This window comes from Tetrao urogallus (assembly GCF_951394365.1).
Source record: "Tetrao urogallus genome assembly, chromosome: 3".
NCBI lineage: Eukaryota > Metazoa > Chordata > Aves > Galliformes > Phasianidae > Tetrao > Tetrao urogallus.
Window position 1 is genome coordinate 40,667,766 of NC_136815.1, and position 17,398 is coordinate 40,685,163.

At 38.6% G+C, this 17,398-nt stretch overlaps 1 protein-coding gene across 1 annotated transcript in view; it reads right to left on the reverse strand.

The window, feature by feature from the left end:
• Positions 1 to 17,398, reverse strand: part of SPIDR (scaffold protein involved in DNA repair) — a gene marked incomplete at both ends in the record, with an annotated part of 199,584 nt that overhangs the window by 145,137 nt on the left and 37,049 nt on the right. The window contains one exon of the mRNA XM_079533238.1: positions 3,512 to 3,744. Within this exon, the coding sequence (XP_079389364.1) occupies positions 3,512 to 3,744 (233 nt within the window). The remainder of the gene's footprint in view (positions 1 to 3,511; positions 3,745 to 17,398) is intronic.

Below are 17,398 nucleotides of genomic sequence, written 5' to 3' on the forward strand. Positions count from 1 at the left end.
ATACTCTTCATTTCTCCCTTTGTTAACGAGGGATACTTGAGTGACTTGGAATTAGCACAGTTTATACATTTCGCCTTGTAACACAAATTCATAATCTGAAAAGAGCTTCCTGAAAACCAGTATTTGCAGCACCTACTCCCTTCTCCCTTAGCTTTGCAAATCACTTGCAGGGGATTTTTATTTGGTGCCATTCTACCATAATACTCATTGCTGCCAGCAGGCAGCTTATACAGAAGCAAAGGTAGTCTATACCTTGCTGAGAAATCAAAACTTTGTGGTAGAATAAAAGGGCAAGAACATCTAAAACCAATATCTCTTGACCTAATCACCAAGCCAACTCACCTCTGTATCAAATGCCACTACTAGTACTTCCTTGTCAGCTATCTTAATAGCTTATCAGTGCAGTACAGTGGCATTTATATCTCAGAACATCTTGGAAAATGATATTTCTTCCACTCACTCTGATCCCATTTTTATTTAAATTGAATGTGGCTACCAAAGATGGCACATAAAGCCAGCATTTAAGGTGAGGATGTCCCGGGTTTACAGTTTTACAGTGGTAAACGAAAGATTTCATTTTGCTACCAGCATAGCAGATCTGACTGGCACCTCCTACAGCACTGCCCTGCAGGGAACTCAAGAACCTGACTCAGGCCTCCAACACGTCTGAAAAACAAGGCAATACTGGCTACCATTTCTATGCTGCAGTTCACTGTAGAAAGAACAACAATCTCCACCTAAACAATCCTGAAAACAAGAACTAGCAATACAGGGGATATATGAAGAGATGCTTTTATTTGGCAAAAAGAGTACAGAATAGATCAATTAAGTGAGGGAAAAACTGCTTACATGATTTCTTTCTTTTCTGAAGATTCTAATTGCATCCCAAAACCCCACAGAGCTATTAAGTGAGAACAATTGCATCGTACCCCTTCAGATTTCACTCATCACATCCCAGCACTGTATACGTCCCACGTTCCTTTGGAGGAGACAGGTGGACTTCTCATTTTCTTTCCACTCTAAGGTGTTGACCTTACACTCAAATTTCTAACACTACCATTATTAGATTTTAATTATCCATAATCAGCTCATTTCTGAAGATTTGTTATGTATACTAAACTTCAATTTTTGTAGAGAATCACAATTGTATCCTTAATAGGATGAAACAAACAATACTCTTTCATTCAGCAACAAGAGTGTTCCAGCCAGAGAGGCTGACTAGAAAAATGCAACCATTGAGGTAACTGGAACACAGCTGCAATTAAATAATATAGATAACATAAAACCAGACAGCAGAATGCATAAAGAACATCACAAGAGATTATTCCACTCAGCTTATTTTTTGTGAAAAATTACATACCAAGTTTTTTTTTTTTTAAATATGCTCTAATTTTTGAAGGTCATCACAAGCTCAGTGATCACAATCAGTAAAAAACATAAAATTATTTTTTTATTTTGTAAAAAATGGAAATAATAACATGGGTGGCTTATTCATATCAGCACTTTTCCATCAAGTACATATAACAAAACAGTCTGGTTTTGGATTAGAATCTCTCACACAGAGCACAGGAACAGGTTGTGCAAAGAGACGGTGGATACCCCATCCCTGGAGCCATCCAAGGTCAGGCTGGATGGGGCTCCGAGCAACCTGATGTAGCTGTAGTTGTCTCTGTTCACTGCAGGAGAGTTGGAACAGATGACCTTTAAAGGTCCCTTCCAACTCAAACCATTCTATGAATTTGCATAGGAAGACCAAGACTGTATCACCTCTGCTATCTCCTCTTAACCCACACTTCACTAAGCACCAGTCTGGAAAAAGAGAGCTTGGTTAAGCTCTTTTCCACCCGCTGCAGAATTTCAAATGGTCCAAGTGGGAACTCATGGAAGAGATCCTGTCTGCAAGAATTCTCTTGCTTACTGCTTTTCTGCTGTGATCTCAATCTGCAGCAGAGGCAGGAAGGAAGGAGAAAGAACAAGCCAAAAAAATGCAGCATAGCTTTTAACTATATAACCAGAAAGAAAAGATTATCACTTAATTGATCATGCAGCTGATCAATCCTCTCCAATCTGGACTTCAATCCACAGCACTGAAAACCTAAGCCTTCCACTCAGTGGCAGCATACAACAAAAACAAAAAATCCACCCTGCAAATTTTGTTCCTTAATTCATTCTGGCCAAATTGCATTCTGTATTGAAAAATTACAAATGAATAAATGCTTATTCTGCTGGACATCCATTTCAGACTACTTGTGCTATAAAAATACATTTTTGCACTAAGTGATATGTGATCATCAGAATCATCAAATTAAACTGACAGGTGCAGGCTGAAGCTATGTTTAAGCTATGTAGCCACTAACTGTGGGGTTTTATTGCAACACTCAAAGCTTTTTATGGCGTCAGAAAACTACAGGACAAATCCACGGAGGATAACAAAACACTCACACAGATCCTGAGCAGTAAACTGCCAAAAGCTCAAAGTACATCTGAGTAAAATAGCACCATGCCATTTGCCCTGTTCTTACTACCTTCACATAGACTTGCTGTTAGCCACCAGTAGCATTTTTGGTACAGCTTTGGTCTGACCTATTAGAGTTCTGTCTTCATGCTTTTAAAGTAGTAAGAAGTAAAGCTTGATTGCACAAGCAAAGCACTGCAAGTACAGAAATCCTCAAGTTGTTATAGCTTCAAATCTGTTCCCTTGGTTGGCATTTCTAAGTAGTCAAGAAAATTTTGAAAGATAAATAAAATATGGTTATTTAACAGAAGCAAGGATTCTCTAAGTGCCTTATTTTCTGATCGATTACTGTATAAAATCAGTAGAAAGAACCATATTGCTAAGGATGCAATTGCTATCTACAGCAGCATTGCTCATCATTTTCCTTCTCATAATTTAAGCCATGCTCACACAAATACCACATGAAACAACTTCTGTGAATTCAAAATAAGAACCAACTATTTTTGCATTGCAATTAGCTAGGGACGTACTGGATCATGTACATCAGAGCTCCGCATCTCAAGCTTAGGTGGGTTTTGTTCAGCACCTTTTCAATACACTTAATTTAGTCACAAAGATTTGTATTTCAGACAAACAAACACATCCCACTTTTGCTCAAATATCACTCCATCCTGCATTATTCAGCAAACCTTTCATATGCCATTTTGGATAATTTTACCCTGACAAATCCGGAAAGGAACAAAAAAACTTTGATTTTTTTGCATCTTTTGCAGACTATCTGAAGAGGCACAGAAAAATGAAATGATCACAAGCAAAAAAAAAAAAAAAAAGTATGCATGCTCATATTTGTAAGCTAATTTAAGGCATTTCTGAGATAACAAATATTGTATCAAATTGTATACTGGGGTTCAAGATTGAAAGGTTGACTATAGCTTCGCAATTTGTCAAAAACCTTTCAAGTGTTTGTCCTTGAAACACATTCCTACTCTTCTTTTAGTTAACCTGCATTATTTTATTAACAATTTAAAAAGCACTTAAGAAGAACAGTATCTTTACCTCAGTAATTTCCTTTTTTTAGCAGAATCTTCCGGGGTTCTTGAGGCCTTGCCTGACTGTTTCTTAGGTGTTTGTAGAAGGGCCTGTGCAGACTTGAGCCAATCGCTGGCAGGTCTTGCTGCAGCTTCTCCCACACTCAACTGCAATTTCTTAATGAATCCTGGATCAGTGGGCTGTGTGTCCACTTCTTCCACATAGTCATTGTCAGATGAATATTCAGAAATTTCTGCCAACTAATGAAATAAAAATAAAGAAGTATTTAAACAGAGTGCTAGTGAAATAAACTAAATTACATGAAATATCTGGTTAATTTCAGCTACAGATTTATGTAGACAGTTATGTTCCCTACCAATCAGTAAATGAAATTACAATTTATTGATTCATATAACTTGAACAACTGTAAATGCATATTATTTTTTTCTGAGTCAGCATGAACTGCTGAATATAAAGATCATCTGTTGAAAGAAAACTGAGATGAGTAACATCTGTTCTAAAATAACCAGATCTGGAGAACTCATCAAAAAGCTAAGTCAATGCCCATCTCCATTAGAAGTTTACAAACAAGTGTCAGGATTAAAGCAAACTCAGGAAAACAGAGCCTAATGTGGAAAGGGATCATGAATGGCAAGAGAGCTGAAAGGCAACACAAAAGTTAGGTCCGGATTCAGGTAAATAGAAAGTTTTCTGCCCTATTCTGAGCTGAGAAAAAACAAACTAAAACAAGCATGTGTCTCTGCATGAGACAGAAATTGTAGCTGGCAAGCATTATTTAACATTTTGTTAAAACAAAAATTTGACCACTACAGCTAGCCTTCATGCACGTCTAGCGGGCCTGTGAGTTGCAAGGAAGGTATCAGAGATGTTGGACCGACATCCAGATGCTATCAGGCCACAGCCACACAGCACCTTAGAGGAACCCCCGGTCAGCAGCCACAGCCACCAGCAAGCAGAGAGTGGAGCTGAAGTTCCTAAAAACCTTGCTGGAGCTCCTCTCACAGAAACACACAGGACACACTGATTCAAGAAAGGAAACATGAGAAGGTCCCAGAACAAATCTGGAACGGGAGATGAAAGGCTCAGGAGAGTGCTGACAGGAAAAAAAAAAATCACCTGCTTTGGCTCAGTTTGCCCTACTCTCCTGCAGGGCTCCTGCACAGACAGGGAAGGGCAGCAGGTTTGGCTGCCAGGGGTAAGCCAAGCAGGGTTCAGTTGTTATGTAAGTTATTATCTCTTGACCCAGTATTTCTTAAAATACCAAGTACTAAGGAACATTAAGCAAAAATACTTGGAAATACAAAGAAAAATAAACATGTGGCAAATAGTGAAGTGCACAGCCACTCATCCTTCCAGAGCAGTACAGAAATGCTACACAACTGCTCACTTCTAAATAAGAACAGACAAAATTCATTCAAGCCATATTCTAATGAACTGAAAGACACTAATTTACTGAAAGACACTTAAATAGCATTAGACTGTCTGCAAAACTACACTAAAGCTGAACTATAAACTGCATTTATAATATATGCTTTTGTCTCATTCTTCCACTGCTGTAAGTTGGTTAACAACAAAGCAGCACAAGTGCTCTGGAGCACAGAGGAGTTCCAGCACCAGGGCACAGCACTTCCTCACTCCAGCAGCCTTCCACAAAGCCCTTCTTTGGGGCAAGCAACTTCAGCAGCTCATCCTCCATCCCTGGAAAAGCCAAAACCCAGCTGATAACTGCAATGTGTTAGGTTCATATTATCGACAGGGAAACTGGAAAAGAAACTAAGATTAACTAGGTCCAGATAATGCTGCTCCCATCACAAAATAAAATGAACCTGTTTAACAGCTCTCCACACAGCTTGTAAGACAAATGGCTGAGATAAAGACTCTAAAGATAAAGGTGAAAGGGAGGGAAATCACTGCATTCACTAAAACTGCATGTTATTATTTAGCATAACCATCTGAAGGCAACATTCCTCTAGTGCAGACAACAAAGCCCCACATACAGCTACTGCCAGTTCTTTAATACGTTCTTCACGTAAGTGATGAGACACTGTGTTCATGTTCTACGAGCTGACCTAAGTGCTCTGGAAACTGGAAGGACCTTTTAAAGCGATCCAGAGAAGAACTGCTAAAAGAATGTAATTCATATCAGCCCGTGATTTTGCTGTTTTAAACAACGCAGTCAACACTCATCCCTTGGCAACAACATCTCTCTGCAAACAAACTCCTTCCGCATTGGAAAAGAGCCAAAAATAAAAAGTTTCAAGCAGTACAAAAGCAGTAAGCAAGTGCTTTGTTCTAAAAACACTTCGATGCTGCAGGAGTGCTTCAGTTTTACACAAATTGCTATGATACCTGGTGTGCCCAAAGGATGCCTCAAGTTCTCCCTGCACGTAAAATGCAAATCAGGAAAGCCCTTGGGATGTAATTGAAGTCGAGCACATTACAATCCCACAGACTGTTGTAAGAGTTGAGAAGCTTTCTTAAGGCTTGTCTAATAAATCATTTCATACTTCTTCTATTATTTATTACTGTATACTTGTTTAGACTTAACTTCCCCAAGGAAACCACACTTTGAGGTTTTTGTTTTGGGGTTCTTTGCTTATTACTGCTTTTCTGTTTTGTGTTTTTGTTGTTTTAAATTGGTCTGTTAGCATTAAAAAAAAAGTCATTAAAAATGGAGAAGAAAAACAGGGAAGAAAAGCTTTCAAATGCTGAACATCATTCAGTTACCATCAGAAATGCATCATGAAGAAGAAAACGTGCTCAGAACTTACATGATTTTTATGCATGCAGATAAAACACAGCATGTCTACCAGCATTATGGCAGTGGCCAGTTGAGAAAAAGAAAATCATCTGAATTCTTAGGTTCGCTTTAAAATGATTACTGATAGCTACTGAATTGTATATCATTTATAAGTATCCTAAATACAAATTTTCACAAGGTTTTGTTTAGTTGGTTGTTTGGTTTATTTTAAAATAACATCATCCCCAGTTGCATCACCATGAGTTTCTGGAGAGAGTCATTGCTGAGCACAAAGAAGTGTCATATTAAAAGTAGCAGATTTTCCTACATCGCTTGTTCCTTTGAAATATAGCCCCTTCTCATTTATTTTTTACGTTACAGTGGCAAAAGGCACACTGCTCACACTACCCAGTCACTCAGTTTCTCTACCTTAGTTCTTCCTCCACACCAAGCCCAATCAACCATCCCCACTCTGGCATTTTCCACAGCTGGCTCTCATATATCTCCATCGCTCCAAATACTCCACTCTAGACTATCCACTAAGATTTCCTTTCATTTCCAGTGATGACCTTGCTGCCACACCCTCATTTATGTCATGCTAACCACTTTTTCATTTCCCAGAGTTGGTTCCAAAAAAAAAAAAAAAAAAAAGCAGGAGCTGACCTCACACTCTCTCTCCAAGACGACAAACATGGTTCATTTTCGTTCACTTTTAGAATAGATTGATTTCCTCTCTGAATGTTTTCATTTGAAATGGTCTAAATGCTGCTCTTCTAGGACTCTTCCCTTTAATGGAAAAATGACTTTAGTATAAATATACAGAACAGTGTCATTTTTTCCACTGAGATTTGTCTAGAAGAAAAAAGTCAGCAACTACTGTAGTTGAGCATTCGGGACCCTGTATCTTAAAGATAAGCAAAATGCATCAAAAGACAGCTCTGAAGGTAAACTTCTGACGCATTTTTGACCACACTCACCAGTACATATTGGATGGCATGAACATGGAAATAGATATAAGAAACAGCAAGCTTGTGCCCTTAGCCAACCTGTTAAAATTACTAAAAAATACGAGATCAATTTAAATAAAAGCCAAACAAAAGTACCTTCCCATGAGCACATACATTTTGCACCCAGCAACCCAGCTAATATGCAACTGATACATGTGGGACCAAATACTCCCTCCTCAGCTTTCAAGAGATTGACTTCAGCTTTTACTTTATTAAAAAAGAAAAAAATGCTTTTTTTTTTTAAAGTACTTTTACAGTTCTGCACAGCATTTGCCCTAGGAAGGTGTGAAAAAGTTACCTTTTGACTTCAGTATTGACAGAAACAAGAAACAAGAAATAGCTAGATTTGATCACTTTAATAAGCACTCGATGCATCTTACCAATAACACAGCAATAAACTGAGAAGAATTAAACCTCCATGTAAATTTTCCAAATTCAGCACAGAACAGGGAAGTATACTCAACTTTTTGTACAAAGCTAGCATACCAATCTTCTTAAAACAAATCGTTTCAAACACATGGATATCTCATACAATGGTTGCTAATGAGAGGCAGTGAGGTAAGTATCTGGGAGTCTCACCCCCCACTCCCCATGGAGCTTGTCTCAAGATACACTTCTAAAACTTCTTTGCAGAGACATTTCAGCATATTCACCATACTTTTGTATTGGTTAAACACTTTCACTTGTTCAGACATCACACATTTAGAAAGCAAAGTTTTTTTCAGTTTATATGAAGACATCCTGCAGATATAACACTCAGTAAAAGTACATTGATATCCCAAATGAGCCCAAAAGCTGAAACTGTTTTGCCTAGTTTCTATCACATTATTTTTTCAAACAAATCTTTCCCCGTTGACAAAAAAAAAAAAAAAAAAAAAACACCATCAAATTCTATACAGACACTGAAGCAATACTTGCAAATTGAACTCGCTTAGTTTGTTATTTCCCTCGCTAAAAATCATCTATTTTTTTCCCTCCCATTATCTTGCCACACCTTGGTTCAAACAGAAGTAGTAATCTGGTTCCTCAGATGGCACACTTGTAGAGCCAGGCATTTGGAAGGTCACAGAGAAAAGTTACGTTAGAAACAGAAATCCTATTTCGAGATTTTCAGGTTTCAGACCTCAATTTTCCTCTCTATATATACGATCAATCTTGTTGCGTTTCCTTTCTTAATTGTCCTTTCATGCATCTTTGCTTCCAACTATCTTTTATATCCTATTTGTTCTCTCCTCTCCTCTGATTCCTTTATTCCTTTCACAATTTGCATTTGCCCTAGCCGTCCTCTCATGACTACTCACAAGATGGCTGGAAACCAGCTGCTTTAACAAACACACATGGTGACACTGTGTGACTGTCCTCCCACCTCTCATTTCTCACGTTTTTCCTTTTTAAGCAATACTACATCTGAACTAAAGGTTCTCTCTGCTCTCAGGCATGCAAAGGGATTTAGATGCAAAGAATTTCAACTGCAGGGAAGTAGTTACAAGAGATTTCATATCTTTCTCACTACTGCCCCAAAAATAGAGGGAGCAGAAAAGCCACGAAATTTGCTGCAATGAATATTCACAAGCATAAATCACCAGTGCAGTGTGCCAAAGGCTGAGCCTACATTAACAAATGCTTGAAGCTAGTTCCACCAGAAGCCAGCTTGCAGATTTATAGGGAGTAAAGGTAAGAAAGAAGTTTTCCCTTCTTTTAATCAACCAACTCAAAATTAATTCAAGCATTGTGCACGCAAGTGTAGAGGATATTATTCAGCTCTATAAAGATAATTAAAGATAAAGATTTAAAGCCTGCAGTGCTCTTTTACATCTTTATGTTTTCTGATGCTTTAACTGAAGCACTGAAGTCTATGCCAACTACTTTCCTACTACCTTGAGAAATAATTTGGGTTTTGGTAAGCTAGCTACTTTCACTCAGAAGAGACAAAAACCTCAGGGATACCTTCGTATAAGCAGCTAGATTTTCATGTCTAAATTGAAGAACGGTCCACTCCGTGGGTGACACCAAGCTCTGTTCACACAGGTCAGCCACAGAAAAGCACACAAAACACATGAGATTAGGAAGCGGACCGTGGGCAGAGAGCTGTATTTCAAAAAGAAGCAAATGTGAAAAATAAATCACTAGTAAGATATTTTTTGTCTACAAGCACAAACTGATGCAGCAGATTAATTGAAAATTTTGTGTTAAACATCCAGTGTTACTCTTACAGATAGCATACATTTAAAGTGGATCCAGGCCAACGCCTACCTGTCTAGCTACGCACAGTGCGTGCGCTCATACCATCTGATCTGCCCTAAATATTTATGAGTGGTGTTGGTTCAGCACGCTTGGAAATGGCTCGTCCTGCTCCACACAGGTTGGTGGCTGCCGTGACAGGACGCGGCCACACGCTCTTCAGGACAGGAACGGCCACCCCAAGCACGCAGCTCTGTTTGGAGGCAGCCCCACAGAAGGGCCTCAGGCACTGCCCTCAGCAGCTACATCGGGCCGGTTTCCTTATCCTCTCTCCACCATCGCTAAATTCCAGAGGCACTTCCCTTCACATGGACCTGGGAATTAATTTTTGCTATCTCTCACATGTCACCAACCCTAGGCTGGAATGCAACAAGTATTAGTACACAGAAAATCATTTATGCCAAGTAGCACAGAAGAATGCTGTATCTACTTGAATAAGGAGAAGTGTAGGCAGGAACACTGTAATTATTCAAAGCAGAATTTGGTCACAGACTGCACCCTCATCTTGTCTTAATGGTGTTTTGAGGCCTTTAAACAAGTGGTTAGAACTTCTCTTCTATGACTAATTAGAAAGGATTCATTGCATCCAGCAGCCTGGTGCTTATCACAAAGGAAATTGATTCATGATTAGCTCCAGAGAAAAGAGGCCAGCTACTAAATATTAAGCATCACTGCTAACACTGTCGCGCTTCCCTTTGGAGAGCTCACAGGTAATACTTCCCTCTGTCTGACCCCATTTGTTCTACAGTATCTGTCAAAATTCACAGCTGCTTTAGCAACAGTCTTAAAAGGTCATCCCAAGTATGCATGAGATTCGATTCAAAGCAGAACCGCTGCTGTCTGTTATCAAATGAAGGGCAAACGGGACAGTTTCAGACTCTTCCACAAACCAAGGGAGCTGAAAAGGCTTTGATATAGAAACTAATGGAATTATATGCCCGCCGCCGAGTCTGACTGCCAGTTATCCTCCAACAATGAGCTTCCCATAGGATTTCCAAAACCACAGGGAAGTACAGAGGGCAACACTGACACAGTAACTCAGTCTCATACTCTTCAAACCACCAAGCAGTTGAAGTACTGTATCTAAACCAACAAACTGGTGTTTTACATCACAAATCAAGTACCAATTAAAGTAAAATGTAACATTTAACAGTTCCCATATTTTGGGCACATCATACTGCCTTGAATTGGAAAATCAGGTATGTGTCACACACAGTATGTTTGGGTGTCCATTCTTTTTTTTTTTTTAAGAAGGATGTAAATTATTCTTTGGTTTGAGTTCCTTCGTACGTAATCCTGTAGCATTAGCAGGCAGCATCCCACACACAGCACTAGTAGTTTCAGAAATGAAAAGCAACAAATATTTGGTGCATGTACAATTACTTTATAAAATATCAACATGAATATCTGATATTTCAAAGAATAACTTCACAAGCGGAGCGATGGCATTAAGATTTTTTTTTTTTTTTAACAGGTAAAGAATACACAAGAATTGCAAAAAAGAAATTGAAGCTGTGAAGTTTAATCCTGAGCAGAAACTTTAGCTTTTAGAAGGCAAACAGGTTTAGCAGGCTTTGCCTCTGGAGATGCATCCACAAGCTGTTCCAGCCTGCCTCTCCCAGAACAGGTTGTTCTAAGGTACATATCATCCAATCAAAACAGGTGAGGCTGTCTTCTCAACCCAAGTACACTTTTATTCAAGGCAAGTAAGTAAAGCAAGAAACGCTGCATTTATTCCCAAGTGTGCTTTTTACATGTAGAGTCAAATGATGATTCTGAACGAAGATGGAATAAAACTCCCGTCCGCTGGGCACAAGAAAGAACAGCAGGAATACTAAGGTATTAAATGGCCGTAAAGCAACAGCTTACACAACCAGTTAAGGGACAGATTTGTACTTCTCAGAACATAAGGAAAACCCTGCTGCAGCCTTGGCATGTGCAGCGTTAGTTCTGCAACTGCGCCTCTTGGAAGCATCATTTTAGTAGTTTAATGAAGCTTTAGCATTGAGAAATCCATCTATCATTTCCTAATTTTCTACATTACTACTGATCTCACCATCAGCCTGTGATTTGGTTAGTAGTAAATGTCTAATAGATCCAATAATATTGAAAAATTTCTAGACAGACAACCTGCAACTGCCTTTTTCTGCTTTGTCTAATTGTTTTTTTCCATTATACAAGAACATCTTCAGTTTCTCCCATTGAAAATAACTAGCTGTTAAAGCCAATTTGGACCACTTCAAGCATACTGTTAGCCAACATATAATATGCAACTGAGTTACTGTAACCCTTGCTCTCCCTTCCTTAAGGAAAAGGAGGAGGGAAGGAACAGGACTTCACATGTTGCATCTTGCAGACTGCTCAGGGACAGAACAAGGTCTCTTCATACGCAACAGTGTATTATCCCACGCAGTAGAGCTCTCATCTTGATAAGGATTCTCCAGATGATACAAACCCAGGTTTTCAAATATAAATACCTGACTCTGATAGGACATGCAGATAATTACATCATTTCACACAGAAGCCTCAGCACACCTTTGTGCAGCGACGCTCGGACACACACAAAATAAAACACCGTAGTCAATTATAATACCACTTAAACAGGGTTTAGTTCTTGACACAGGAATAGATACTTTCATGTTTCCAAGGAACAGATGTTATCACATGGTGTGATAACCTACTTTCACATTGTTTATAGTTATTCACTCAGTTTCATTTATTAAAGTTACTGGATTCAGGCTCTAAAACCTCAGCTACATTGTCTCTTTTTTAGGTGATGCTATGGTAATCATCCAGGTTAATGCTTGGATGTAACAAGGGGACTCAACTAAAAGGTATGATTAAAAGCCAAATTATTATTTATGAACTAATTCCTAAGATAACTAGACTAAATACCTGCAGGATTCAGCAGAAACTGTTAATGGAGGAAACATCTCCATCTCCAAGTAGCTCTTTTGTTCTGTTCCAAGTCTAAAGAGAGAATACTTCCATGTTTGTCAAGTAAAAAAAATTACCTGTCATTACAACTGCAGGAAAACAAATAAGCTTTCAGCAATAAACCCTTCTACAGGTCCCAATCCCAAATGTTTGCCAGTTTTTTTTTTTTTTCCCTCCAAATAGATCAAGCAACCTAAACAAATCAAACCTTTCCTTACAATGTGATTTCTTCTCCGATCCTTACCTATACATGCATAACTCTACATCCACTCCCCACCCCTTAATTGACTCAAAAAAGGGAGGGGAGGAGAAGAGGGGGCTTCCTCACCTCACTGTTATGAGAAAATAGCTCTCACAGTAATGTGACTGTTTAGACCTAACAGGGAACAGTCAAAGACTTTCAAACCATCTTTTCATATTAAGCGTTCTCAAAGAGTAGGTGACTCATGCAAATATGTTATTTAAGATAAAAGGAATCAATTCCAGGACAATTAACTGTATGAGAGATTACACACAGATATCTATTGAAGGGCAAAGTATGCACAGTCTTCTCATGTTTGGTTGATCTGTCTCCAGTTTTCTGTGAATCCCCTTAGAAAACTACTCAAAAGAAATATAAAAATGAGAGAAAACACAACTGTTGTGTAAGATATAAATGCAATACAAGCATCATTTCTGCAATAATGCTCAGCACATTGTGAATATATATATATTTTTTTCCAAAATGCCCACAGAAGGACACTATGCACATCTTGAAATTCAGACTTCTGCTCTGCACTTCCAGTTCCAGCAGTGCCAGTGCTCACAGCCCTGGCAGACCAAGAGCCACTGGGGCTGCAGTGTAGCACATTACATTCATTTTCTTCTACTCCCACTCACTCTACATTCTTCTCACTTGACTGTGCTCCCCTTTGCCCCATTTACTGCTTCACAGTGCCTGCAGTACTGCCCCCAAAACTTCAGTCACTTCGTTTCTTCCCTCCTCTTCATTTCCAACTGCTTCCAACCCTTTCTTTCCTTTCCAGAAATCCTCACACAGATTGTTTTCTAGAACACTGTTCCACATTTTTATCCTGTCAAAGCTGTTTTAAACAACCAACCTTTCAGAGCAGGAAATGCCTTACTGTGTCTGAAACACTGCGATAGTAATGACAGCACACGCACGCACACAAAGCACCACCTTCACCTAAGCTGATTTTTAACAATGACAGCGAATATATGCATGCAGACTGAAGAAGCAAAAGAGCTTTTTAATTGCTTTTTCAAGAAAACTGAAGAATCCCCAAACAAGAAAGCTAGTTTAAAAATATATTGAAGTGTGCTTTGTTGAAACAGGAGAAAAAAATGAAAAAGGAGTGTGGCACTAAGTTTACCATTTTGTTGTTTGCTTTTTTCTATTTGGTCACAGGCTTAATCTTCAGAGGAACACAAAGAAAACAAAGCAAGGATCAATTGAGTTGGGCCTCTACAATAACATGACAATTTTTATTTGCAAACACAGATTTCAAGAGATTCAAAGTCACTATCTGGTGCAATACTGACTCACGTTTACCATTTAGTTATGCTGACTGTCCAAATAAGAGCATAGTACTTGAGAAGGTTTTACGCTGAAGACCAGCTAAAAATCACTGAGATCTAGATTAGAGTACCAACTGTATGCTGTACAGCATGTTACATTGCATAGGTATTAGTGACATGATTACCATAACATATATAAGATAGTCACAGATATTTAAGACTTGAAAGTAATAAGTGTATCAGATAAATACACCTGGTAAAGCACTTGAAATGTCACAGTAAAGCAGTACTCCTGAACAATTATAACTTGAGTTGCCTATAAGTCTCCATATTTGTACCACTCTTTGGAAGGATTTTCTAGCTTACCTCAAGTAGGAAGATTAAGACTAATTAATATAATGATTCTCAGTTAAAGGCAAAGGAAAGAAGAGATAATCAGTGCACATCTACACACTTGAATTTGAAGAGCAATAGTTGGCTGGTTGGTTTCCACAGCAGCCACCCATATGTTTTCACTTAACACCTCCAATATGTCAAATCAGCTGAAGAGATTGTCTTCACTGCTATTCCTGAATCAATGCCTTGTTTACTTCAGAAAGTACAAAAAAAACATGGAAATGTTGTGTTTTTTTTTTTTTCTACAACTACAAGGCTAGCACATGTCAACATGTATTTAGACATGGAAAAAAACAACCTCTGCAACATTCAGAGCTTTGTCTTTTTGTCTTCAAATATGCAAGAAGCTCAAAGCTGAGAAGGTAATGCTAAAATAATACAAGCCACTTTGGCTTCTAGGCAGAGCATTTAAAAATAAACTCTTTGTGTCCTTCAAGATACCATTAAAGATTTTGTCTTGATTTTTCTCTTCCTAAAGTAAAAATACTTGTGATATTTGTCCTTCAGATTGAACTCTGTAGCTAGCAGGACTGTAAAGAGTTGCAAACCACTTCTTCAATCTGTAAGTGAACTATTAGCCTTCCAATCAAAAATTCACCTTACACATGAGGCAACTAAAAATACTGTGCAAGTTGCATTTTCCTGAAATGTTCACTGTATGGGGCCACTAACTCCTTCTCAAGCATGGCTCTACAAGTAACTTGAAGAAAAATACTTTAACTAAGACATCAACAGTAAGGGGTCTTTCTCTGAGAGCTGTGCTCAGCACTTGAGAAGTTAGACAGAAAAGGAAAAACCAAGCTGGAAGAGCATCAGTAAACAACAGCTCTGAAGGAAGTGCACAGAACAACCCTGCATGACTAACTGCATAAATTCAGAGAGCGTGGCTATACTTCCCAGAAGACAAAGTGCAAATGCAGGCTTCTACTGTGGCAATTCTATGTTTGTCCCATTGGAAACTATATTAATTGGAAATGCTACTACTTAGCAGAGGTGCATGATACACTGCCATCTAGTCATTACTTTAGCAGCAACAAATGGCCAGTGCAGTCAATCATAACAACCCAAAACACTTTCTACTGACATTTTCTACTGCCCACTCCAAATCATCAGACGCATTCGTGGCACTTTCTTAAACTTTCTGGAATACTTTCTTAAACTACTCTGGAAGATCTCCGTTCCCTAGTTGACAAAACCAGTAATTTCATTTTAGCCAGTAAGATGGGTGAGATGTTTTAACAGTTGGTCTCCATCCCTATTTTCTTTTTTAAATTAATCTTAATCTAAAGACACAGCTTCAAGGGTCATTTTCCTGGACACCACATAGGGCAAGACTGCTCTGGAGCAGGACTTTGCTTTCTACTTCTTAAAAGCCCAAGCTGATTATCTACATTGCTAGTTCAATTATTTAAACTCCAATTCATACGGTATTTTCTGTTCAGAGCACAGGGCATTGACTACAAAGACCTGCCAATGCACGATCACTCCTCTCACACAAGCAGAAGAAACAGAAAGCTAAAGTAAGCCTTTAGACAGAACAGTAGGTACCTGGTCTTTTTTCCAGAGTTACTAGTTCACAGAATTGTAGGGGTTGGAAGGGACCTCCAGAGATCATCAAGTCCAGTTCATTAAAAGAAAGTTAGATGCTCATTATAAATGTTAAAATAAGGCAAAAATTCACTCTGTTCTGAAAATTCAGCATGTAAACAAACACAGCTGTGTTATATTATGCTGTAAGATGATTTTGTCCCTGCAGAAAGGGGAGCATAAGCAAGATTCTGACAAGTATTTGTGTTTCCTCGTAGAAAAGATTATTTCTCAGTTTTAAACTCATTTGTGAGAACAATTTTAAAGTGCACTCACTAGTGCCCTGGTTTCCAAAATGCTGACTTGTGATACTGCAATTCAGAGCATTAATGTAACTATAGCACATACCAGGACTTCAGGATAAAAATCCTTCTGACATGTTTATTGACATCTCCTACAGCCAAATGTTAACTTGGAAATAGACATTTTTAAATGCATTTTCCCCCCAGATTGCCAGAAGCAAATGGATTCTTTTATGTATTAATCACTTAGGAAGGAGTGGAGCTGAGTTTCTAGATCAGGAGTTGACTGCCAATTTACAAGAGTACCACTGAACAAGTGGGTTTTTTTTCTTCTACTTTTTCTTCTTTTTACTGTTAAAAGCCCTGGAAGATCATGTAACTACAGCCAAATGCAAGTATTGCTATTCCTGAAATGCACTAATACAAGGAATACAAAGTCTAGACAAAATAACAAAACGTATAGCCATGTTTAGACTACCTGATGAAACAACCAGTTCTTGACGAAGTGCTCCAGAAATGCCACAATGAACAAAGGCATGTGTCTACACACCTGCATTCCAAATACAAGCATTTTACAATTATTTGTTCAAGTATAAGCAATCCTGTCATCTCCACTTGGAAAATAGCAAATATTTTTCTCACCGGTTTCAGGTTTGACTGTAATATACACCTAATGTCAGCCTTGTGCTGGGCAAACTATAAGAACTATGAAAGCTTTCCTGAATTCACTTCTCTTTTTTGCAGAACAGAAACCATGGTTACCATCACTAACTTCTGTGCAAGGCTGTAATATTTCATCAGAAGTCTTACCAAATCCTGAAAGAAAGTATACATAGAAAGCAGATGCACGCAACTACATATCTGCTCCTCCTCACCACAAAAAGCAGTCTCAACACCACTCCACAGCTCACTCCGCATAGGCTGCACGTGCACTTGCAGGACTTGCACGGCAGCTAACATCACATTTGAAGGATTATAGAAACATACCACACAAGGAGCAAAAGCAGAGATGTTTTCCCACACTGAAAGCCACAGAGTTTTAGGCCAACATCCTAAGAGCTCCAATAGTTACAAGTGATACCATACTGTTAAACCAGGGCTTGGAGGACATTGAAGCAATGATTTATTCAAGTCCCAAAGAGCAAGTATGGAAGTTCAGGCAAATTAAACAAAACAACAAATGCAGTCTGGCAAAGTTCCTCTATTTCACTTGACATCCTTTTAA